The sequence below is a fragment of the Dama dama genome, chromosome 4, assembly GCF_033118175.1.
Source record: "Dama dama isolate Ldn47 chromosome 4, ASM3311817v1, whole genome shotgun sequence".
Lineage (NCBI taxonomy): Eukaryota > Metazoa > Chordata > Mammalia > Artiodactyla > Cervidae > Dama > Dama dama.
This window is the reverse complement of record NC_083684.1, coordinates 65,503,658-65,529,700: the sequence shown is the minus strand read 5'-3', so window position 1 is coordinate 65,529,700 and position 26,043 is coordinate 65,503,658. Positions and strand designations below refer to the sequence as shown.

Here is a 26,043-nt window from a genome sequence, read left to right as displayed (position 1 = left end):
ACTGAAGTGAACTGAAGATATTGCCTCTGAGCCATCCCAAGAGTGCTTTCCACGTTTCAGGGAATCGCCAAATGGTGAGTCACCTGGTTGCTCCCAGGAATCTCTGTCTTTCCCTGACTGGGTCACATGGTGCCCTAGCTGCACGGTTCTCAGGGGTCACCTCTCACTGTTGTATGAGACTGCTGGGACGGTTGGCCGTTTTGTGCCATTAGTTGCACGGAGACGTCATGAGACAAAAAGGGACGCCTTTTTGCCAGTTGGTGACTCTCAGTACCCCCGATCTATGGCATACAGGCAAAGGATGGCTTCTGGTATATCTTCAAAGCCTCTCTCAGACTCACCCCATGGCTATATTCTCAGAAACTGGAAAATTTTGACCGTGTAAAAGGCCTGGCCACAATACAAACTGGGGGATCCCCCCCAAAAAAACTGGCCTCTGAATGGCACACCAGCTTTCGTCAAAAGCAGGGAGAGGACTCAGAATTGCCTTACGTTCAGGCCTTCGTGGCCCTCAGTCGGAATCTGGGTTTGAGGGACTCGTGCCTCATGTCTTTCTGTTGCCTCCCTGTCTCCTATCCCCCTCTGTCTCTCTCCATCAGATTTCCTAGATGACCCCTGCTCTACCTTTCATATCCACATGGTCTCTAGGAAAGGATTCTGAGGTTCCCTTTGGTCCAGGTCTTTCTTCTATACTCAAATGCCTGAAGGATCAAAAATTCACCTAACAATCTAAAGAATCCCCTTCTAACTATGCTTATCTCTCAGGTGGAGAGGGAACCAGATTTCCCCCACTCCCAAACATCCTAAAGAATTCCCTTCTGACTACTCCTGTTTCTCAGGGTGGGGAAGGACCAAGCTTCCCCCACTCCTGCAAATTCCCTTAACCCTTCAGATTTGTCTGATAGGACAAAGATCTCAGTTCCCACCAGAGGCACAATCCAAGATTTTTATCAGCTGATCTGCCCCTGATATCAGAGTCAATTTGAGCACTATTTGGTCTATATTTTAGCTATAAAATTATGACTACAGGAATGAAAGATGACTTTGACACAGGATGGCCATGATATTCTTTAGACTCCGGAGAAAGTTGGTTAAAATGAAAATTTTTTTTCTTGGAAACTGCAAAACTGGTTCTTTTTGTATATTCAGTTAAAAACAAATAGCTTGTTAAAATGCCTTCCTAGGGAAAAGCTTGTTGTTAGCCCTTTCCATGTCCTTGAAATACATTGCCCACTTTGCCTGAGACCTCAGCTTAGGGCAAATTAGAACTTCAAGCCAAAAAAAAAAAAAAAAAAGGTGGGTGGGGGAGCATCAAACGTTTTAAATCTCAAGTGGAAAACTTTGAGATCTGTCTGTCTGTCTGGATTTATGTGTGTCTCAGTGTGTGTCTTTGGCTTTTTTTTTTTTTTTTAATATTGCTGAAGTTGTAAATGAGTTCTAATTTAGTTGGCCTAAAGAAAAGTAAGTGCTTACAAATCAGACAATTCTAAATACAAGATAAATTAACCTAAATGAATATCAGATTCATGTGAACTGGGAAATATTCAATATTAAATATCTAGTATTAATGTTTGCATGCTAATCGAATATAGACACCTTAGAAAGCATCACTACAAACAAAGCTAGTGGATGTGATGGAATTCCAGTTGAGCTATTTCAAATCCTAAAAGATGATGCTGTGAAAGTGCTGCACTCAATATGCCAGCAAATTTGGAAAACTCAGCAGTGGCCACAGGACTGGAAAAGGTCCATTTTCATTCTGATCCCAAAGAAAGGCAATGCCAAAGAATGCTCAAACTACTGCACGATTGCACTCATCTCACACAGTAGTAAATTAATGCTCAAAATTCTCCAAGCCAGGCTTCAGCAATATGTGAACCGTGAACTTCCAGATGTTCAAGCTGGTTTTAGAAAATGCAGGGGAACCAGAGATCAAATTGCCAACATCCGCTGGATTGTTGAAAAAGCAAGAGAGTTCCAGAAAAACGTCTATTTCTGCTTTATTGACTATGCCAAAGCCTTTGACTGTGTGGATCACAATAAACTGTGGGAAATTCTGAAAGAGATGGGAATACCAGACCACCTGACCTGCCTCTTGAGAAACCTATATGCAGGTCAGGAAGCAACAGTTAGAACTGGACATGGAACAACAGATTGGTTCCAAATAGGAAAAGGAGTATGTCAAGGCTGTATATTGTCACCCTGCTCATTTAACTTACATGCAGAGTACATCATGAGAAACGCTGGGCTGGAAGAAGCACAAGCTGGAGTCAAGATTGCTGGGAGAAATATCAATAACCTCAGATATGCAGATGACACCACCCTAATGGCAGAAAGTGAAGAGGAACTAAAGAGCCTCTTGATGAAAGTGAAAGAGGAGAGTGAAAAAGTTGGCTTCAAGCTCAACATTCAGAAAACAAAGATCATGGTATCTGGTCCCATCACTTCATGGGAAATAGATGGGGGAACAGTGGAAACAGTGTCAGACTTAATTTTGGGGGGCTCCAAAATCACTGCAGATGGTCATTGCAGCCATGAAATTAAAAGATGCTTACTCCTTGGAAGAAAAGTTATCACCAACCTAGACAGCATATTAAAAAGCAGAAACATTACTTTGCCAACAAAGGTCCGTCTAGTCAAGGCTATGGTTTTTCCAGTAGCCATGTATGGATGTGAGAGTTGGACTGTGAAGAAAGCTGAGCACCGAAAAATTGATGCTTTTGAGATGTTGTGTTGGAGAAGACACCAACTGTGGTATTAGAGAGTCCCTTGAACTGCAAGGAGATCCAACCAGTCCATCCTAAAGGAGATCGGTCCTGGGTGTTCACTGGAAGGACTGATGCTGAAGCTGAAACTTCAATACTTTGGCCACCTTATGCAATGAGTTGACTCATTGGAAAAGACCCTGATGCTGGGAGGGATTGGGGGCAGGAGAAGAAGGGGACGACCGAGGATGAGATGGCTGGATGGCATCACCAACTCGATGGACATGAGTTTGAGTAAACTCCGGAAGTGGGTGATGGACAGGGAGGCCTGGCATGCTGCAATTCATGGGGTTGCAAAGAGTCGGACACAACTGAGCAACTGAACTGAACTGAACTAAAGAGTCATTAACATTAAGCATAATATTTTCATTGTGCCTAAGTTTATTATGAGTTAAATACTGTTATATTGTTATATGTGTTACAAGTTTGTCAGCAAGGAAAGTACCTCGAGTGAAGAAACTTCAAAAAAAAAAAAATGTAAATGAGATAAGAGCTTTTAAATAAACTCTATTAAGAATAATTGTACTTTAGAAATGTCTGTCTAAAACAGCCTCTCTAGATTTTGGTAACCTGAAATTTCTAGGGTTGTGCTAAACTAAGTGACGAAAGTTTATTGAATAGCTAGTTCATTTCCAAATATAATAAGATCTTGAAATATTAATTACTAAACACTAACTTCCTCTTACGGAGAAACTAAAGATTTTGGACTATTCATGAATAATGTTTGATGCCATCCTGAGATGTTCTCTGTAATAAAAAAATTTTTTTTTTTTTTTTTAGAAATTATCACTGGTATTTATGTTCACCGATCTATAGAATGATATTATAAAGGTCAGTTCTTGGTTGCTTAAGGAAAATATGTGTGTTTTCAGTAAAGAAAGTATGAGGAATGAAATTACATTGTATGAAGGGAAAAGGAAGTAGGTCTGACTTACAGGTGGCTGTTTCAGGATGGGAGAACAAAGTAATGGGTACAGAAATTGATAAGAAGGTTTCACGGAAAGTGTACCCCAAGGGAAGAGTTTTGTGCATAAATACAAGCTTTCTTGAGATGTTGAACTGCCTTTGATAATGGATTTTAAGTTTCTTTACCTCTGAAGTGATCTGTTCTATGTTTACCTTTGAAATCTTCTTTGTTACTTTGGCTCAGTGAATATATTGTTTCACAGTGATCTATATGATTCTATCTGACTTGAGTGTTATAAACCCTTCTGATATTTATTGAAAACATTTCCTAAATCATTTGACTTCTAGCTAATTTTGGATGCTTCAGAGGGCCCCTGAAACATCCCAAAGAGAGATATTAAACTACCTGAGTTCATTTGACATGTTAAATTACATGGGAAGTATTGTTGGAGGAGTGATGAATCTTCTCAGCCTATATTGTATGGCTGATGTTACTTATATAGATATCCTAGAAATTACCAAAAAATAAGCCCTCACAGATAGACTTTTGCTATCCTGATGTCCTTAAAACATGGCAACAGTCTACTCCTAAGTTGGGCATTAAAAATGTGTGAGCAAGAGCTATAATCAAAGAGTCAGGGCTATGGGAAATCCAAAGATGGCCGCTTGGATTTTCCCAGTTCCCTGACAAATCTCATTTTTTTTTTTTTTTTTCTGATGGGTTAAAGCCTTCCCTGGCTACAGGGTTAAAGCTCTCATAATGAAAAAATTATGTTTCACTGAATATTAAGCTTTGTTCATTGTTAAACCAAGTTTTTAGTTTCTTTAATTAAGGTCTAGTGTTTACTAAGACTCACTTCTGAGATAGTTACTTGTTATGTTACATTGCTAAAAGATTTAATTAAGTTATTAAAAAGGACACGCTAAGTTTGTTTCTAAAGCTTATCTCAGGAAGCAATCTTCAGATAAAGATCAGATGCTCCATGATGTACCATCAGGAGATTAACACCAGTTCAGTTCAGTTCAGTTGCTCAGTCATGTCCGACTCTTTGCGACCCCATGAACCGCAGCATGCCAGCCCTCCCTGTCCATCACCAACTCCCAGAGCTTACCCAAACTCATGTCCATTGAGTCGATGATGCCATCCAACCATCTTATCCTCTGTTGTCCCCTTCTCCTTCTGCCCTCAATCTTTCCCAGCATCAGGGTCTTTTCAAGTGAGTCAGCTCATTGCATCAGGTGGCCAAAGTATTGGCGTTTCAGCTTCAACATCACTCCTTCCAACGAACATTCAGGACTGATTTCCTTTAGGATGGACTAGTTTGGTCTCCTTGCAGTCCAAGGGACTCTGAGTCTTCTCCAACACCACAGTTCAAACACCAGGGTATAGTCATTTAATAAATGAAGTCAGATAACCTGGGGTATACTGGGCTCTACCTAATGAAAGTTCTTGACTTATCATTCTTACTTATGACCTGACTAATAACTCCTAGCTTATAGCTATATTATTTTCTATGTCACTTGTTTCAGAAGATTGTTTCTTACATTACTAAATGTGTGACTGAGTCTGTGATAAAATGTTGATATGCAGTTCCATATGCTATCAATGATTATAATAATGTAACTCTAGATATAGGAAGAAGCAAGAGGGAATATTTTCCTGGACCAAGAGGTTAGTAAGACAGGTATGGTCCAGAGACTTTTGCTACTCGCAAGGCCTGGTCCAATAATAGCACACTGAGTTGCCTGTCAATGGAATCTTCATTAGACTTGGGAATGAGCATTCCCAGCACCGCGGGACACAATGGCCATGAAATGCCCCCAAAGCATCGTAAAATATGTGGATCCTGCTGATTGGAAGTTGGCACTTGCCAGCTGCCTCTACAGAAGATTACATTGTGACCACCACAAGCTGCTAACCTTCAACATCCCCTGAAAGGAGTTCAGGGTGAGATCAGAAATAAGGCACTCTGTGCTCTGAGCAAAACCCACAAGAACTGGCCTTCAGACAGTCAGATGTTTTCAGGTAAAGATTTTATGAGCCCAAATTCTTGCATCTTCTCATACCTAGACAAACACTAACGTCACAAACAAATGTTTAGTCCTGATTCTCCTTACTAGCCCCTGAGCAACTTTTCTATTTCTATTAATCATTGAGCCATGTACCTTTAAATTTCTTGTTAAGTTTGTTTCTTCTAGAATACAGCAAATCTCCAAGTGATTGTTTGACAAGAATATTCCCTGGCCAACACCCAGACAATGCCGAAACAAGCCACCTTATCATTCCATGGACTCTCATCTCCCTCCATAAATGCACCCTGACAGAGAGCAGGCAAAGGGAACCCAGAGCCTCATGTACAAGCCTCACTTGTACAGCCTGAAGAAGCCAGAGTGGTCATCACCCCTTTTCCCCTGAGACTGCGTTCCCAAATGCCTGAGAAGGGAAATAGGTAGACAGTTAGACATGAGCAGGGTATCAAAGGGGGCCAAAGAATTGTCCCTAAAAATAAAGAGAGGGATGAATGTGGTGATCCAAGGACAAAAGAGCAGATAACCAAGGAGGGTCTTGGAATGCAGGAATGGAGAAACCAGATCCTTATCGTCCTTCCCTCCCCCATGCTGTAGCTATTAATGGAACAGTATAAACTGTTTCCCCTCCTACCCCATAGGGGGGGAGGTATTTTGCCTTACTCTTCCCCCCACCCAGTATACGTGCCTCATCCAGTCAGCAAATGACCTGCAAGACCCCTATCCCACTTCTTGTACCCTGGGTATAAAAGTGGACTAAGGACCCCCATTCAACATTCAATGCTGGTTCTCCCTTGAGTTGGCCTGCTGTTCTAACAGAGTCTCCCACTCTAATAAACTTTATTCTTCTTTCATTCTGTCTCATCTCTGGAAATTCTTTTCCAACCCGCTCCCGGACCATGACGCCTATCCAGCCAGGGGGAAGCCACGCCCATTGGTAAGAGCCACATATCCAGTAGGTCCTATTTGGTGCAAGCCAGTGTGACTGAGGGATCCAGTCCCAATCAGGGCCTGGCCAGGCAAAAGGAGGACCTGAACTGGGATTGGAAAACACAGGAATGATTACATTGCATATTTCTTGAGAAAAAAAAATCCCAATTGTTTCTAATGATTATAATTAAGTTGTTGGCTAACTTCTGGGGTTGGCTCTATTTGTTCCCTGCATATGGGAGCATTAGATAGTAGGCATCCCTTTTTAGGAGTTAACCATATGACCTCATCCCATATTTGATAAACACCAGGTAGAAAACCACCAGATATGGACCCATTTACTTTCTTATGTGCAGCAAAATAATCATTAAACCAAGGTAATGTATAATCAAAGTTGAAAGTCACACTGTGCCCATCGCTAAGGCACAATATGCTATACCAGTCCATCTTAGGCTTGTTAGATGTCATCACAGAGTTGAAGAAAGTCCTTTCCTTGAAGTAGAGAAAACCACCATGGGAAGACTTCAATTGATGAGGAGGGAAGTGCTCTGCAGACCCAGCAATTAGACAGATTGTGGAATGCAGGATAGGAATGAGTCCAGGACAGAAAGGCGTTGTCTTGAGGGTCAAAGGCAGACTCGGGATTTTTGGAGTCAGCAAAAGCAAGCCCACCTAGATTCTCAGGCCCATCTTGATTCCTGGCTCAAAGAGTGGCTAGTTTGACTCAAAGGCTGAGTCAGGAGTTAACCTCCTGTAATGTCTGTAATGTCTGTTGAAAAGCTAAAAGCTGAGTCACATAGTTAATTTTAAGGTTTCAGGATCTGTGCATAAAAACAGTCTGTCAGAATGCCTTCTTAGTGGCAGTTCAAGTCCTCATTAAAGTTAAGGGTCATACTTTAAACCAACTGTCTAGTGTTTCCTGAGTTAGTTTACACAGATGCCTCTTAATAATGCCATTAGCCTTTTCAACTTCTTCTGAAGATTGGGGTCTCCAGGAACAGTGTAAGTGATATTCTATTCCTAGAATTTTTTGACAACTCTTGAGTTATAGCAGCTTTAAAGATGGAGCATTGTTGCTCTGAACTTTAGAGTTTAAGATCCCACTTACCTCATGAGAAGTCAGTACAGTAAAATTTCACCCATTAGTAAACTTTTGAGCTTTATGCATTAGCAAAACAATAGTAACAATTACCCTTAAGCCATGTGGCCATAGCCTGTTTTTTTTTTTTTTTTAGTAACAAACTCTGATCCTGTGGGCAAGCTCAAAGTGACAGCCTGCAAGAGAACAGTTTAAAGAGACTTAAAAGCCTTTTGAGTCTCTAGGGACCAAACCAGCTTGTTGGTTTGGGCCTGCTGAGTCCCAGTTATAAGTTTATATAAAGGACAGGCAAGTCCCCATAACCTGGAATCCAAATGTGGCAGTAGCCTGTAATGCCCAAGAATCCTCTCAATTGTCTTAAAGTCATAGGTAGAGGATGATCTAATATAGCTTTAACTCTAGAAAGCATCCTTCAAATCAATGATTGAAATATATTTGGCTCATCCAGACAGCCCCATTACTGTAGTGGATCAGGAGGAAAGCAGACCAGGGGCTTTAATGAGCAGAAAGTTGCCCTGTTGTCCAAAAGAAAATCGACTGATTGGCCCTCTACAGTTATTAATACCCAGGATTCCCCAGGTGTTAATAGGTTGGGAGCTTGTGTGCGGACCCCTGGGCACTTTCGGTCCCGGTTTTCTTGAGAGTCCAACCCCTGGGACCTAAACCTCGGAGGGCAGTCTCTTCTCCAGTGTGGTCCCTTGCAGACTGGACATGGGGCTGGGGGCAATCCCGCTTGAGATGTCACTCCTTCCCATAGTAATAACAAGCCCACCCCTTTCACCTGGGCCCCTCTGGGCAATTTTCTCAGGCTATTTCAGAGCAGGTCTAACAGCCATTGTTGGAGCTTCAATCTTTTGCCTGGTTCTTTTTTTCCTCCTATTTTCCTCCTTGTATTCTCTACCATAATATACCGTCTGAGCCAGTTGCAACAGATTATCTAAAGACTGATGTGGTCCATATGCCTGTTTTCATAAATTACAGCGGATATCTGGAGCAGACTGAGTGAGAAATCTATCTTTTAAGATCATTTCCCCCTCTGTAATTTCTAGATCAGCATCACTAAACTTGCGGAGAGCCTCCCATTAGTCTATCTAGGAATTTACCAGGACTTTCTTTCTCTCCCTGTTCTATGTCAAATAACTTAGCATATGTCAGTCTTAGCACGTGCTCGCTTGAGTCCATCAAGAATACATCTGACAAAGTGGCTCTGTTATAGGAACTGCTTGGCTCCTAGTAGGAAGGAGAGCTATTTCATGTTCCATCTTTCCCTTGTTTTATGTTCAAGCCATTCATCTCCAAAAGTAGCAGCTTCTCCAAAACTTAAGTTTTCAAGTCAGGAGTCAGTGTCTGTCCCAAGACATATATTACATTTCTCCAAGTAAGCTCATAAAGTAAAGTTAGTCACTTAGAGTCTTCTATGTACTTTTTGGATCCTCTCGATAGTCTCGACTGCAATTGATACTGTTTGAATTTCTACCAAGACTGAGGCAACCCCTCCTGGAAGGGTGCCCTGACTCTCAACCTGTCCAGTTGGGAGTCCCAGATACAGGGGCAAAGTAAGAGGACAGGAGGGAGCTGAAGGCTTCACACCCAAATCTGCACTCTTAGGACATAAGTCTGGAATGTCTCGCAGACAGATAAAGAGCAACACATATGGCACTTCTACCCATTTCTCTTGTTTTCTACCAAACCGGTCTAGTAAAACAGTATCGTAATTAAGAGACCCTTCAACAGGCCAGTGTTCTCCATCTTCCAAAGGATACCGTGGCCATTCAGTATCACAGAAGATCAGGCATGTCTTTTTTAAACTCTGGAGATCAAACTTGTCCCACTTTTTAAAATACATTTTAAAAGATTGGTTATGGAGCTGTTAGCTCCCATCTGTGAGAGAGAAAAAAGCAGCATCCACAGCCGTGGCTTCTTTCCACCAGAAGCGTCCCTCCCTGCTGTAGATGGGGGTGGAGACAGACTCTCCACTGAAGCTTTCCTTCCCTGGTCAGACTTAGTCTGTCCCTTACTAATGCAGGCATCTTACTCGTCCCTCCCAGTTCTACCACCTAGGCGGACTGGAGATGCACTAGGGGTAGACCTGATGGCATCCCAGGTTGATTTTCAGTTCCTTACCACCAAGACCGTTCTTTGATTTGCCAGAGTAGTTTCCCAGAATGCTTCCCAAGCTAGGACTACTAGGGGAAGCATCCATCTTACATGTGCCCAGGCACATTCCTGAGTACAGTCCTGACCACAGTACAAGTGGTGAGTCATAAAGGGATGAACAACAACCAAGATGTCCCTTCTGAGTGTCACCATGCCAGTACATGTGATAGCAAAAGAGGTGGTGGAGGGTGGCCAGCGAGGAAAAAGTGATTTTTGTCCTCAAGCTACTAGGGCCAATCCTTCCAGTTCATTCCCAGATTCCACAAAAGGAATATCTAGGGAGTTGAGACAAAAGCCACCAGAGAGCTTCCTCTGACCCACTAACAGTTACCACTACCAAAGGAAGAAGCCCACTGTACTTCCAATCTGAATAGATCCTGCAATTCCCGATCTGTGTCCTCAAAAATCTCATGGTCACTAGCAGCGCTTCTATCCATATATATAGGAGGCACAGCCCTGACAAAGACTCATTTTTAGGTCGCTGGCCCCTTAAGCAGTCAGGCAAGAGAGTGACCTCTAGCCTGAGAGACATTCCTGGAGCTAGAGTCCCACCTTGCTCCGTACGTGCTCCTAGTAACTTTCAGTCCACATGCTTTGCCCATCTCTGGCCTCTCCCTTCCCAGGGATGTTGGGTGTCTCTTGGCATTGGCAGCTCGGTACAAACCCTGAGAAGGCTCCCCTTTTGGGGGCTGCCTTCAGTCATTACGAGACACCGCCAAACCACAGAGCAGGGCTCATCACTTTTCGTCGCGCAGAGTGTGTCATTCATTCACACAAGCACCTTGTAGAGTTAGTAAGGTAAGGCAGAAAATGTGTATACTGAGAAAGCAGAAAGTCTAAAGCTCTGCGCGTTCTTACCTTGTCCTGAAGATCCCGGACGAGGCTTATTCACTCAAGAGCTTTTGTGCAGCAGAGTTTTATTAAAGTATAAACAGGGACAGAGAAAGCCTCAGACATAGACGTCGGAAGGGGGTGGAGAGTGTCCCCCTTGATAGTCTTTAGCAAGGAAATTATTTACTTTTTCAGTACAGTTCAGTCGCTCAGTTGTGTCCAACTCTTTGCAACCCCGTAGACTGCAGAACGCCAGGTTTCCCTGTCCATCACTGCCGGGAGCCGGCACATGAGATCCCACCCATGACAAGGTCATGAGGGAGAAAATCTGACAGGCAAGGCAGATCAGGTTTTCAGGGGTTTCAAAAAGGCCAGCTCACGAGATCCCACCCATGACAAGGTCATGAGGAGAAAACCTGACAGGCAAGGCAGATCAGGTTTTCAGAGATTATGAAAAGCTGCCCCCGGCGCTCACCTTAAAGATGATATCTGTCTTTCTGATGCTTGTTCTAATAGACTACTCCCTAATTTCTGTGACACAGGCAGAAGGCCGTCCCCGATCTCTTTCCAAACAAGAATCAATTTAGAACTCTAATCAATAAGTTTCCCGGGGGGTGGTATTTTATGAGATTATCCAGGGTGAAAGGAGTGTTTTAATTTAAACTCCTTTGCTGGTATTTTAGTTTGTTTGGCAAATGCATTTATGCATTGGTACTAATTTGCATGACTGCTCATAATACCCTAATCATAAAACAACATAAAGAACCTGATCATATAAAGGCCCTAATAGACATAGAGCCTTTTTGGGGGGGGTAAAGGAGTCCTATTAGAAAACATAAGAAAAATTATTCTAAAGGTGGTTATTGGGTTAACATTTGCTTGCTGTGTTTTTGCTCTTAATGTGCTAAGGTTGTGTTATAGAAACCATTGTTAATATAGTTAAAGATGTAGAGAAATAAGAACTTAGCCCTAGTGTGGTAACAATGAGATGGTTGTTAATTGTCAGCCAGGAGTGCTAGGCAGAAGCTCCCTCGCCAAAGTCGCAGAGTCAGTGTGGGGTAAACTTCTTAGATAAACGCAACTGACAACTTCAGAAGGATTAATTTTTGTGTTAACAAAGTTATACTTCTACTCTGTACTGTTGCCCTATGAGACTGCTACCTTTCAGTTAAGGTCACCATAGAAACAGAAAATAGGTTTACATTCACCTGACCTGCATAAAATGTTAATAGGCCCCAAGGCCAGAAGATAATGTACAAGACCCTCACGAACAAAGAAGTATGCAGAAAACACCCTGGTTTCGTGAAGGACAAGCTGACGTAATGTTAAACTATCTTCCCCTTAGAAATGTACTAACTTAGGGTATAAAAGCTACTGTAAAAAAGAAAGCATTGCCAGACTCTGCTGCAAACACCCCCGTCTGGTCACTCTCTCTCTTTCTCTTTCTCTATCTCTCCCTCGCAGACTTGGCCCTATCAAGGCTAGTCTCACGTGTCTTCTCTCTCTCTCGCCGACGCCGTTCATCCTGAGGGTACCCCCTGGATCCTGCTGAGGCTGGACCCCGGCACATCACCAACTCCTGGAGCTTACCCAAACTCATGTGCATCAAGTCGGTGATGCCATCCAATCAGTTCATCCTCTGTCGTCCCCTTCTCCTCCCACCTTCAAGCTTTCCAACCATCAGGGTATTCTCCAGTGAGTCAGTTCTTCTCAACCGGTAGCCAAAGTATTGGAGTTTCAGCTTCAGCATCAGTTCTTCCAATGACTATTCGGGACTGATTTCCTTTAGGATGGACTGGTTGGATCTCCTTGCAATCCAAGAGACTCTCAAGAGTCTTCTTCAACACCACAGTTCAAAAGCATCAATACTTCAGCGCTCAACTTTCTTTTATAGTCCAACTCTCACATCAATATATGACTACTCGAAAAACCAGAGCCTTGACTATACGGACCTCTGTTGGCAAAGTAATGTCTCTGCTTTTTAATATCCTGTCTAGATTGGTCATAACTTTTCTTCCAAGGAGTAAGCGTCTTTTAATTTCATGGCTGCAGGAACCATCTGCAGTGATTTTTGAGCCCCAAAACATAAAGTGTGTCACTAATTCCATTGTTTCCCCATCTATTTGAGATGAAGTGATGGGACCGGATGACATGATCTTAGTTTTCTGAATGTTGAGTTTTAAGCCAACTTTTTTGCTCTCCTTTTTTTCTTTCATCAAGAGACTTTTTAGTTCTTCTACACTTTCTGCCATAAGGGTGGTGTTACCTGCATATCTGAGGATATTGATATTTCTCTCAGCAATCTTGATTCCAGCTTGTGCTTCATTCAGCCTGGCATTTCACATGATGTACTCTGCACATACGTTAAATGAGCAGCCTGACAATATTCAGCCTTGATGTACTCCTTTCCCAATTTGGAACAGACTGTTGTTCCATGTCCAGTTCTAGCTGTTACTTCTTGACCTGCATACAGATTTCTCAGGAGGCAGGTCAGGTAGTTTGGTATTCCCATCTCTTGAAGAATTTTCCAGTTTGTTGTGATCCACACAGTCAAAGGCTTTGACATTGTCAATAAAGTAAAAGTAGATGTTTTTCTGGAACTGTCTTGCTTTTCCCATGATCCAACAGATGTTGGCAATTTGATCTCTGGTTCCTCTGCCTTTTGTAAATCCAGCTTGAACATCTGGAAGTTCACGGTTCACATACTGTTGAAGCCTGGCTTGGAGAATTTTGAGCATTACTTTGCTAGCATGTGAGATGAGAGAAATTGTGCAGTAGTTTTGAGCATTCTTTGGCATTGTCTTTCTTTGGGATTGGAATGAAAACAGACCTTTCCCCGTCCTATGGCCAATGCTGAGTTTTCCAAATTTTCTGGCATAGCGAGTGCAGCACTTTTACAGCATCATCTTTTAGGATTTGAAATAGCTCAGCTGGAATTCCATCACCTCCATTAGCTTTGTTTGTAGTGATGCTTCCTAAGGCCCATGTAACTTTACATTCCAGGACATCTGACTCTAGGTGAGTGATCACACCATCGTGGTTATCTGGGTCATGAAGATCTTTTTTGTATACATCTGTGTATTCTTGCCACCTCTTAATATCTTCTGCTTCTGTTAGGTCCATATCATTTCTGTCTTTATTGTGCCCATCTTTGCGTGAAAATATTCCTTAGTATCTCTAATTTTCTTGAAAAGATCTCTAGTCTTTCCCCAAAGTCTGAGTGTCAATGGTGAGAGGACAACAGGAAGACTGCCAACCCCAGGTCCTCTCTTGCTCTGTGATATTGACACACAGGACTCAGTTTCTCTGTCTGTTTAATGGGGACAATATCAACCAGAAGCAGATAATATTCAGTGCACTTGAGATCCTCTGATGGAACTCCTAAGGAAAAAATTCAAAGCCCACAGTGTTGAACAGACTCATTTCCAGGTGAAGAGCACAGCGGAACCCTTGCTGTGCCCAGGAGAAGGGGCTCCCCTTTGTGGCTCTCCTGAGCGTCCTCCCTCCAGGTGCCTTCCCTGCAGCGCGGATGCAGGAGGGTCTCCTACCCCTACCTCAAACCACAGGGAGGGCGTTGTCCTCATAACTGGCCCGCCAGTTGATGCAAAACCACGTGCTCATAACAAACAGTTCTCCTGGGAGCTTGTTTCAATAGCCTTCTTAGTAGCAGTCTGGGGACCCGCCTGGAGTTCCTGAAAAGGTCCTTTGTTTGCTGACTTTGTTTCAGAGTCGCTGAGGAGGTAGGCATGCCTGGGCCAGAGGGGAAGAGAGCGGGGATGCCTGGGCTCCACCCTTGTGTGCCTCCTCTGAATGCCCCCATACATCCCTGCCTCTTCCTCCTAATGCTTCACCCTTAAACGCACTGCCCAGGGTCTCAAGAGACCTCACTCCTCTTTCCCCATCCACTGCAGAAGAGGGTTCCCCATCCTTTGAACTGAAAAGCCATCTCAGATATCCAGCGTCACATACCCAGAATCTCTGGATGGAAGGAGCATCATGGCTTCATTAAGTCCGACTCCTCGCATCATGCCCACATTTCACCTGAATTGTCACCTGTTTTTCCCATGGACAGAAGAGCCTGGTGGGCTACAGTCCATGGGGTCGCAAAGAGTCAGACACGACTGAGCACATTGAGCAAGAGAGTTTCCCTAAGTGGTACAGGGAAGGAAAGCCCATAGGTGCATGTCTGATGATTCACAGGTCTCTGAGCAGCATGGTATCATGGAAGGACCAGAGGCTTGAAAGTCGGGCAGTACTGGCTTCAAATCCCAGCTCTGTGATGTTGGTGTGGGTGACCGCCCCTCTCTGTGCCTCCTTTTGAGGTTCATTGTGAGGATGATATAGCAAAGTAAAGTTTTGCATCATGCTTGAATCTCAAAAAAAAAAAAAAAGAAAGAAAAAGAAAAGATCTCTAGTCTTTCCCATTCTATTGTTTTCCTCTATTTCTTTGCATTGGACACTGAGGATGGATCTTATCTTGTTTTCTTTTGAACTCTGCATTCAAATGGATATATCTTTCCTTTTCTCCTTTGCCTTTTGCTTCTCTTCTTTTAATAGCTGTTTGTAAGCCCTCCTCAGACAACCATTTTGGCTTTTTGCATTTCTTTTTCTTGGGGATGGTCCTGATCCCTGCCTTCAGTTCAATGTCACGAACCTCCATCCATTATTCTTCAGGCACTCTGTCTATTAGATCTAGTCCCTTAAAACTATATTTCTCACTTTCACTGTATAATCATAAGGGATTTTATTTAGGTCATACATGAAGGCTGTAATGGTTTTCCCTACTTTTTTCAATTTCAGTCTTAATTTGGCAATAAGGAATTCTTAATCTGAGCCACAGTCAGTTCCTGGCCTTGTTTTTGCTGACTGTATAGAGCTTCTCCATCTTTGGCTTCAAAGAATATAATCAATCTGATTTTGGTATTGACCATCTGGTGATGTCCATGTGTAGAGTCGTCTCTTTTTTGTTGTTGGAAGAGGGTGTTTGCTATGACCAGTGTGTTCTCTTGGCAAAACTCTGTTAGCTTTTGCCCTGCTTCATTCTATACTCCAAGGCCAAGTTTGCCTTTTACTACAGGTATTTCTTGACTTCCTACTTTTGCATTCCAGTCCCCTATAATGAAAAGGACATCTTTTTTTTGGGTGTTAGTTCTAGAAGGTCAAGCAAAAATAATTCCCATCATATAGTGTGGATTCTAAACTATTTCTGGGGCTTCCCTGGTGGCTCAGTGGTAAGGAATCTGCCTGCCAAGGAGGAGACATGGGACAAATCCCTGGTCTGGGAAATTCCTACATGCTGTGGAATTATCCTATGAGCCACAACTATTTGACCAATAATAAATGAATAATAAAAAATAAATAATCTATTTCAGAATGCTCTAGGTTAAAAAAGGGATCTTAAATCTATTCAGGGTTATGGACAAATGATACAAATTTAATTAGAGCACAAGACTTAAGCTACATTCTGAACAAAACAGAGGCACAACATAAATGGCAGCAGTTAATATGAAGCAGATACACACTCATACTTTTCTGGTTCTTTTGACTCAATTTTTTTCAAGAAAACTGCTTGAAAAGTTTCAAGAAAACTTCAATTTCCAAGAATAAGTTTCAATTAATCATTTATATGCAACAGCAATTGTCAGTGAAGGGAGAAAATGACCAACATTTTTCTGGTACAATTTCTCCCATGTAATCAGTCCCCAGTAAGCTGTCAACTCTCCTCCCATGAAAAGCCGAAGTTCCTTAATGTCCAGCCTGCTCTTTGCATGGTCAGATGGTACAGCATTCAGTCCTATAACCACGGTGGCCTGTGTACAGAAGGGCATCCTGAACATAAAGAGCATGCTGAGTCATGTCATGGTTTGACATGGTTCACAGTCCCTCACTGATCCTAATTCACACTCCACTGAATTTGATATTTTAGTGTCCCTGTTTACCCATGAAAGATGTATATTAATGAACCACATCTAATGAAGTCTGCCCCTCATCTTACTGATTTCTTTCCAGAAACCATCGTGAAATTCTCTAAGTTTTCAAACCTTGTGGAAATGGCATTAAAAAATAATGCTGCCTTCTCAAGAAAACTCAAGTAATTAAATACATACTGAAGATTAGGGGTCATTTCCAAAGGTCACGAAGTTTCAACATACTTAGTATAATTATACTGCCATAACACAGGTTAATTGTTGGAAAATTAAAGATTTATTTATTCCTAAAATGAATCATCTCATGTGATCTGTTGTAAGAACTGTCCCAAAACTTTATGAAAGTCATTACAATTCTAAGGATTCTCCCTAATGTGAATCTTGGGTGGAATCTTGAGGAAATACGTTTTCTTAAAAGTGTTTCCAAATTCAGTGTATCTGTAGTTTCTGACCTGCATAAATCACCTCATTATGCCCAAGGTGTGAATATCTCATGAAAAAATTGATTACCTGTGTAAGCTTGCCCTCCATATAAAACCTCTCACGTTCCATCGTTTTGATCTTTGGGTTAAAGCTTTAGCTTGCACATTACTTATGTGTGGTTTCTCTGAAAGACATATATTCTGAAGTCTAGTGCACTCTGAAGCCTGCAGAAAGCCCTTCTCCATCCAATTCCAAGACTCCTCTTTACTATGGAGCCTTGTTGTCTAATACTCCATCTCAAGCTGAAACTTTCTCCACCTCCATTGCATTTGTAAAGCCTGGCTCCAGAATCTTTCCCAACTTTGATGTTTGGGTAAAATTCTTTCCACAAATATTGTATTAGTGTGGTTTATCTCCAGGATATATATTCTTAGATGCCTAAAGAGTGAGCAGTAATTGTGACAACTGCCATAATAGTTGCATTTCTAAGTATAAAGTATTTGGTGAACACTGAGATACAGGGAGTACCTAAAAGCCTTGCCACATATTCTACACTGGTAAGGTTCTCCCTAGTATGGATGATCTGATGGTTGGTGAGATGTGACCCCAAGTAAAGGTTTTACATACTCATGTCACTTGTAAGCTTTCTCTCCAAAATGACTTCTTTACTGAAGCCTGACTTCAGATTGTTCCCTAAAAACCCAACACACTTATTACATTGATACAATTTTTATCTAGTGTGAATATTCTCAAGAAGCCTAAGGTGTAAACAAGAAACCTGGCCACATTGCTTACATTTGAAAGGTCTCTGGTGTATGGGTCACCTGATGTCTTTTTACACCTGAATGCCACCTGAAGGATTTGCCACACTCATATTTTTAAGGTTTTTCTGCATTATGAATTCTCTGATGATGGGAATGATTAGCCCATTACTGAAATTCTGGCCACACACATTATATGATTTCCTCCACTGTAGTGATTAACTGTGCTCTGAATGTATGGATTCTCACCAGTATGTATTTTCTCATGTTTTGTAAAAAACTGAATGCCTTCCAAAAGCCTTACCACATGCGTTACGAGGGTAAGATTTCAATTCAGAATTACCTGAGGATTAGTTAGGTCTGAATACAGAATCAAGGCTTCACCACATCTACCACAGTTTTCCTCCAGTTTGACTTTTCTGAAGGCCAAAAACTTCATATACTTTACTGCATTCACTACATTTCTAAGTTTTCACTGCAGTATTGATTCTCAGATAATCTGCAAAGTCATTCCTTGTGACTGCAGGCTTTGTCATATAAATTTCATTTGTGTGGTTTTGTTGCAGAAACCAGTACTCGAGAAACCAAGCACCACACTCAGAGAGTTGGAAAACTCAGGTTTATTACATCGGCGGGCCCAGAGGTTTTAACACTCTAAGCTTTGAACCTTGAACAAAGGGGTTAGAGTTTTTCTACATGGACAGGCATGATTAAATAGGTTTGCAGGGGCTAGGGCAATTGCAAAGAGCAGGACAAGGGTGAGAGAGATAAGCTCCAGTTCCTAGTACTGTGACTCCCCACTTTCTGAGACCTACATGATGTACACTTTGCAAGGAGAAAGCTGAGTTACAAAGGCAGGAGGAGAAAGAGGTAAAATTTTAACTTTTCCTCTTCATTGCCCCCTCTTGATGCTTCTATCACTCATTGTACAAAACATCATCTCGTGTTTGGTAGGACATTCAGAGCTCTCCATCATTTAGGGGGGCTATATTGAGCTATTGCCATTTGTAACTTTATGGATTCTTTCCGAGAGGCTATGAACTGTGTAATTGCATTGAGAATCCAAGGGCCAAACAAGAGCGCCACAAAGAACATGAAGAGAGGACTGGTTAAAGGGAGAAGCCACGATGCCCAGCTCCAGATATTGTTCCAGTTAGCCCAGGAATTCGCTAGTTCCTGTCTCCTTTTAATGATTCATTCCCTTAGCTGTTGGGCTATGTCCCTGACTATTCCTGATTGGTTTACATAAAAGGAGCATTCTTCATTCAAGGAGAGGCAGAGTCCTTCCAGTTCATCAGTCAGAGTCAGCCCTCTCCTATTCTGTGAAACCACCTCGGCCAGGGAATCTAGTTGGTCCTGTAAGGCCACTAAAGATGTGGCTACTCTCTCAATGTCATCTGTGAAGTCCTTGGACAGTGTATGGTAGAAGGTGGTTAATGAAGCAATTCCTCCTATTCCCATACCTATCCCAACCATAATTTCCAAACCAACCAGTAGGGGTATAAACCAGATGGCTCTTTTTGACCATGGATGTGTTGTCAGAGGTACGACGAGAGTCTGGTTGTTAGGGACAATATTCATCCGGGGAGTGAGGAAAGCTAAGTGCAGATACCCATCCAATTGATTGGTAGACATAAGTAAGCATCTGTCCCACAAAGAAAAGGCCTTGATGGGGGCAGCACCATATTGTGTTTGTGGGGGGACGAGTTAGTCATTCATCCATGATTACATTGGTCCCTGGCTAAACTGCCTACAGGTTCAATTCCTCCATCATTTGTAAAGCATTCTGGAACCTTTTTAGTTAACTCAATTGCCCTTTAGACTGGCCCTTGTAAGGGTGGATCTATCAGAGTTTCCATGGCTGTTGCAATATTTAATGGTACTGGTGTAGCTAAATACCGTGGAGCTCCTAAGGACAAGCAAAGCCAGCAATCCCTGGCCAGCTGGGGGTTGGTGTCATGTAGAAGGTGATGAGTTGCATTGAGAATCTGGTAGAGATGAAGGTCTAAGAGGGAGTTAACTCTGTAACCGGGGTCATACTGCCAATAGGCAGAGCCTGATTTTTGGGGCAAAGTTGGTCTGTGATTTCATTTGTCTGCATTATTGTCCCAGTCCAGTAGGTTTTTCCATTTATTTGGCAGACAGACACCTGTTCTGAGTTGTAACATCTGCATGGCACTTGGGGGTATACAGAGGTGCAAGGGCATGGTGGCAATGCCATGGTGTCAGAATACCGCCCAGGGTTTGGATCTTCTGGTGGGGGAAAGGTAGCAGCAGTGGGGGGCATAACTGGGAAACATTTTTGGCATCAGGCCAATGGATATACATTACATGGTTATGAAGGCAGTAAGTGATTGGCCTATGGGATTGGCTATCTATACATTGTTTTAGCTGATGGTTAAGTAAGGGATTTTCCAAGGGTTGACTGTAATGTTGACAGGTGCATGATGGATAAGGAACGGCACTATCTGTTACAGCAAGAGACATCATAAAGCTGCAAAGCAGCCCACACATAACAGGTAACTGAGCAGTAGTAAAAGGTTTTCTCTGCATCTTTGGGTTGTCATAGCTATAGTAACTGAGCGTATCGTGAAGAGGGGTCAGCTATACCGTGGAGCAATTTAGTTAGTAGGGAGAATTGATCATAAGAGATATCTAATAAGAATGAGGCTTCCCACTATGGTGAGATAACAGAGCGCTAACTGCAGCTGCTGACCCAAAGCCCAGTCCTGGGCTGTGACTGAAGCCAGTCCTGTAGCAAAGAGCACAGCAATAATACCAATCAGGGATAGAGGCCAGGGTTGACAATAAACATCCATTGATATTTTGATAGCCAGATCCTTAAGCTTCTGCCATGCGTTGACCAAACAGCTGCCAGAGTGTGGCTGGAGCAAGGCTGAAGAAGCCTCAAGTTTCTGCCTTGCATGGACTAGTCAGCTTCTGAAGTAACTAGAGCAGGGCTCAGCATATTTTGTGTGTGAGTGCCATTGTTCTTGGAACCAGACCTTGAGGGGATTTTCAGGGTCCCAAACTGTTTTCCAGGTGTCCTCATTACAGGAAGCCGCTGCCTTCTTGACTCTGGTGTTGTGGATCCAAGGGATGATGCCTGTAACTTTAACAGCAGTAGGGGTTGCCAGGACAACCGTGTGAGGGCCTGTCCCAACTTGCTGAAGTGATTCTTTTTTTCAGTCTTTAACCCATACCTCATCTCCTGGCTGATAGGGATGAACCCAATTGCCCAAAGGAATGGGTGTCCTTTCTAAGGTTTCTCAGGCAATATGGTGGAAGACTTTTACCAGGACCTGGAGGTGTTGGGACATCTCCAGGTCAGCTAGTTGTTGGGGGTTTCCCTTGAGTTTTCCTATCACTGGGGGTTTTCTCCTGTATAAGATCTCAAAGGGAGAATAGAATGAGGACTCAGGGTGCATCGGGCTTGGAGTCAGGCTGGGGGGTAACATGTCCATCCAAGATAACTGGCCTCTTGACTGAGTTTAGGTAATGTAGTCCTGAGTGTACAATTCATGCATTCAACTTTCTCTGATCTCTGTGGCCTGTAAGCAGTGTGAAGCTTCCACTTGATTCCCAGTGTCCTGGATAGAGTTTGGATTATCCCAGACACAAAAGCTGGCCCATTGTCAGACCCTATGAGAGAGAGGCAGCCCATATCTCAGGATCATGTCTCTTAGTAAGGCCTTGTTTATTTCTCGTGCCTGTTCAGTGCGTGTAGGGTAGGCTTCAGCCCAACTCGAGTAGGTGTAGACTACCATAAGGAAATACTTATAGCCCCTATAGGGCTTGACTTCAGTAAAGTCCACTTCTAGATCTTCAAATGGCAGTGTCCCAACTGTCAGCACCCCTGGGTTGGGTCTAGGTTGTTGCCTGGCATTGTTTTGCACACAAGTCACACATCTAGCACTGATCTGGGAACACAGGGTTGGGAGCTTAGGAAAGAAATAGTAGTGGCTCAGTAAGCTCTCCAGCGCAGTTTTTCCTAAACGAGTTTTCTCATGATGTTGTTTTTCCAGCTGGATTTCTATATTGCTGGGGACAAAGAGTCCTTGGTCTGGGAGCTTCTACCAGCCCTCCTTTTCTTTTATTCCTCCCTCATTTAGAGCCCATTGATCTTCTTCCTTGGTCTATCTCGGGGATGGAGGCAATTCTGGTGCCAAGAGGGCCTTAAAGATTGACTTGGGGCTCACTGTGGGTCTCAGATGGGTTGCTGTCTCCTTGGCAGCCTGGTCAGCCAACCGATTTCCCTCGCTGACTGGATCAGTTCCTCGCTGATAGCCTTTACAATGGATGACTGCCACTTGGGAAGGCTTCTTAGACTGCTTCTAACAGCTGAAGGATTTCTTTTTTGTTTTTTAATCTCCTTTCCTCCCACTGTCAATAGTCCCCTTTCTTTATAAATGGCTCCACGTACATGTAAAGTAGCAAAGGCATACCTTGAATCAGTTGACTCCTTTCCCTTAGGCATGTCTTAGTGCCTGGGCGAGTGCCCATAGCTCAGCCTGCAGTGCTGACCACGCTTGTGGAAGGCCTCGGCCTTCACTATCTCGTCAGTTGTCGTTATGGCAGAGCCTGCTTTGTGCTGCCCGTCTTGGATGAAACTGCTTCTGTCAGTGAACTGTTCCAGTTCTGGGTTCTGGAGGGGAGTGTCCGTCAGGTCCAGCCTGTTCAAGTAAATTTCACCTATGAGCTCCTTACAGTTATGATCGGGGGTTCTCGCTTCTGTAGGTAAAAAGGTGGCGGGGTTCAGTGTCCCCACAGTCTCAAGTTGGACCCGTGGGTTTTTGCAAAGCAGTTCTTCATAGTGAGTCATCCTGGAGTTGGTCAACCACTTATGCTCCTGGCTGTTCATCAGGGCAGTAACAGCATGTGGAACGTTTATATTTATATCTTGTCCTAGAGTAAGCTTATCTGCTTCTCTGACCAAAACCACAGTGACAGCTAATGCCCGGAGGCATAGCGGCCATCCTGCTGCCACTGGATCCAGTGGTTTGGACAGGTATGCGACTGGGCGCTGCCATGGCCCAACTGTTTGTGTGAAGACCCCCAGTGCAGTGTGATTTTTTTCATGTACAAAGAGGTTAAAGTCCCGTGTCACATCCAGCTGCCCTAATGCTTTATCTCCTTAAAGGCCTTTTCCTGTTCAGGTCCCCACTCCAGGGGGTCCTTATCAGACCCTGCTGTGGCTTTAAACAAAGGCTTGGCAACTTCAGAGAAACCCAGTATCCAGACCTGGCAGAATCCAGCAGCCCCGAGGAACTCACTGATTTCTTTTTGCTGTTTGGCCGAGCTGTTGAACAGATGGCTTGCTTTCTCTCATGCCCTTTTCCCATGATGCCTTGTGCCCTGTGGTGGAGAGTAGAGCCAGCAGGGCTCTGGGGCCTCCAGCAGTCCCCTGGGTGGGACTGGCTAGCAACAGCTCATCCACGTACTGGAGTGGGGTGCAGTTGAAAGTTTCTCCAGGAAATGCAGCAAGGTCCACGGCCAGGGCTTCGCCAAACAGGGTAGGTGAGTCTTTGAAGCCTTGTGGCAGTCGGATCCAAGTCAGCTGTGTCTTTCTCCCGGTGTGTGGCTCTTCCCATTAAAAGGCAAACAAGGACTGGTTGATTAGTTGGTCGGAGGCAGAAGAATGCATCCTTGAGATCTAGGCAGGTGAACCAGCTTGTTTGAGCTGGTAAAAGACTCAGGAGAGTGTAGTGATTTGGGACCACTAGGTGGATGGTGACCACTGCATTGTTGACAGCGCAAAGGTCAGCAGTGGGCGGGGCTGTAGTCGTTCCGTCCAGACTTTTTGACTGGTAAGAGCGGAGTGTTCCAGCGAGACAGACATTCGATTAGGATCACGGCATCTCGTAGGCGCTGGATGTGGTCCAGAATTCCCAGGCCTGCTTCCTGTGGTACTGGATATTGTTTCTAACAGGAGTGGCTTCTGGCCTCAGGTCCACTACAATGGACATATAGTTTCTGGCCAAACCTGGGCCCCTGATGCCCAGACATCAGGGAATTCTTTTAGCAGTCTGGAGGGATTTATTTGTTCCCTCCCCAAAGAATAGAGATACCACTCATCTTCCCTGGGCCCGGGCACGGCCATCATCAGAGCCGACTGGCTCCCCAAGGTCAGGCTTGCAGGCTTTCTGGGGGCAAAGGTGATTTCTGCCCTCAGTTTTGTCAGTAGGTCTCTACCTAGCAGGGGAATGGGGCATTCCGGTAAGTAGAGAAATTCATGAGTCACCAGGTGGCTCCCTAACTGACACAAATGGGCCTTGCAAAATGAGCAGGCTGCTATGTCCCCTCTGGCCCCAACAATAGTTGCTGTTCGGCCTGTGAGGGGAGCCACAGGTGTGATTACCATGGAGTGTTCAGTTCTGGTATCCACCATAAAAGTCATTGATTGGCCCCTTACTTTCATCGAGACTGTGGGCTGCCAGGGGCCCAGGATCAGGGAGCCCGGTCTTTCCTAGTCTGATTCTGCTCCAGCCAGGCCGAAAAGGTTTTGGACAGTTGGCTCAGGCTGGAACCTTTTTATGCTGGGTCGACTGAACTTCTTGGATCCTTTAGAGGTCCCTCTGCAATGGGGGCACTCATTCCTCCAGTGTCCGGTCTCTTTGCAATGGGCGCACTGGTCATGGCACAGAGGTGGTCTCTTCTTAGTTTCCGCTGCTAGCAGGGCTGCTTTCTGTTTCATTTTTTTACCTGCTTCTTTTGGGCTTCACGGTCTCAGTTCACAAAGACTTTATTTGCTATCTCCAGGAGCTGTGTGGCATTCATACCAGCTGAAGCCTTCCAGCTTTTGGAGCTTTCGTTGGATGGCTGCGCAGGATTGAGCCACAAAGGCAGTGTTAATCATCCATTGATTCTCAGCTGTCTCAGGGTCAAACAGGGTCTATGTCTGGAACACTTCACAGTCTTTCACAGAAATTCGTGGGGGTCTCATTCGCTTTTTGGATTATCATTGTAATTTTGGACATATTGGTGGGCTTTTTGGCTCCCACTTGAAGTCCATGTAGAAGGGCATCACGGTAGCGATCCAGGGTTTCTTGTCCTTCTCTGGTGTTGAAATCCTAATTAAGTCTCATCTCTGGCATTGCTTCTCATGCTCATCCTTCTACATCTAAGCCCTCTGCGGGGGCTTGTCTTCAGAGCCATTTTCAGGCTTCTTTCGAGATGCGTCCTCCTTTCCTCAGCGGTGGAGAAAGCCATAAGGAACTGATAACAGTCGTCCCATGTAGGCTGATTAGTGTGGAAAATGGACTCCAGGAAGTCAATCATAGCCTGTGGTCTATCAGATACACTAGGTTATGGTGTTTCCAGTTTAGGAGATCAGTAGCACTGAAGGGCTGGTAATAGAAGATGAAGTGACCAGGCTGGACTAAGCCATCCTTGTCCACTTGTTGAGGACCTTGATTTTCTCACAGCAGCATCTGATGGGCCGTGGTCAGCTGGTTAGATTGTTTGGCCGAGCAAAGCTGCTTCCCTACTGGCTCAGGGCTGGAGTCTTGCTCATGAGGTGATGTGGGGGGACACGGAGGGAGGTGGACTGTCTGGCAATGGGTCCGGCACTAGCTGTGGCAGGGTTTGGGGAGTCAGGGCAATGTATGGTGGGGGCAGTAGTGGGTGTTCCACTGGATCTCCCTGGAATGTAGGGGTTTTTTGCTGCTTCTTTCTTTTTTCTGAATGGTTGGCCACAAATACCCTATTCTGTCCCTGTATGTTTGTGCAAAATCTTGCCCACGGGTCCAGGGTTTGTGCTATTAGAAGCCAGGAGTGTGTGTATGGAAACTGATCTGGATGTCCTGGAATCACAGTGACTACCTGGTGCACTGCTTAGATGGTGGGCAGGTTGAGAGTGTCCTCTGGCAGCCATCCAATGTCAAAGGATGGTCAATCAAGCTCACATAAGTTATTAAGCTTCGTGAGGGTCATCTTGACACTGTAATCTCCTAAGAAGCCCTTCTTAAAATTCTTTATCATGCAGTCTAAAACTGTTGGCTTAAAGGAACTCCTACCCATGTTGACCAATGTAATCTACCTCACAGTGTTTTGAAGAAAACTAATCTCTTAGATGTCAGCTCAAGCAGTCAGTCAACAGAATAACCGGTAACCAATAATTTCTTCCTCCCTGTGTATCCCACCCCAAGTCGGTGGCACAAAGACAAACAAGGGTGGGTGCCCCCTCAAAAGAGGAGACTATTCGGATTGTTGTTTGG

The 26,043-nt window shown here is 43.9% G+C and overlaps 1 protein-coding gene across 1 annotated transcript in view; it reads right to left on the bottom strand.

Annotated features, from left to right (window-relative positions):
* The window catches only part of LOC133055172 (zinc finger protein 845-like), a 56,680-nt gene extending 30,834 nt beyond the window's left edge, over positions 1–25,846 (bottom strand). Inside the window, exons 1-2 of the mRNA XM_061140610.1 lie at positions 25,843–25,846; positions 22,315–22,558 (exon numbers count right to left, since the gene is read on the bottom strand). Coding sequence (XP_060996593.1) covers positions 22,315–22,558; positions 25,843–25,846 — 248 coding nt within the window. The remainder of the gene's footprint in view (positions 1–22,314; positions 22,559–25,842) is intronic.
* Between the last annotated feature and the right edge of the window lie 197 nt (positions 25,847–26,043).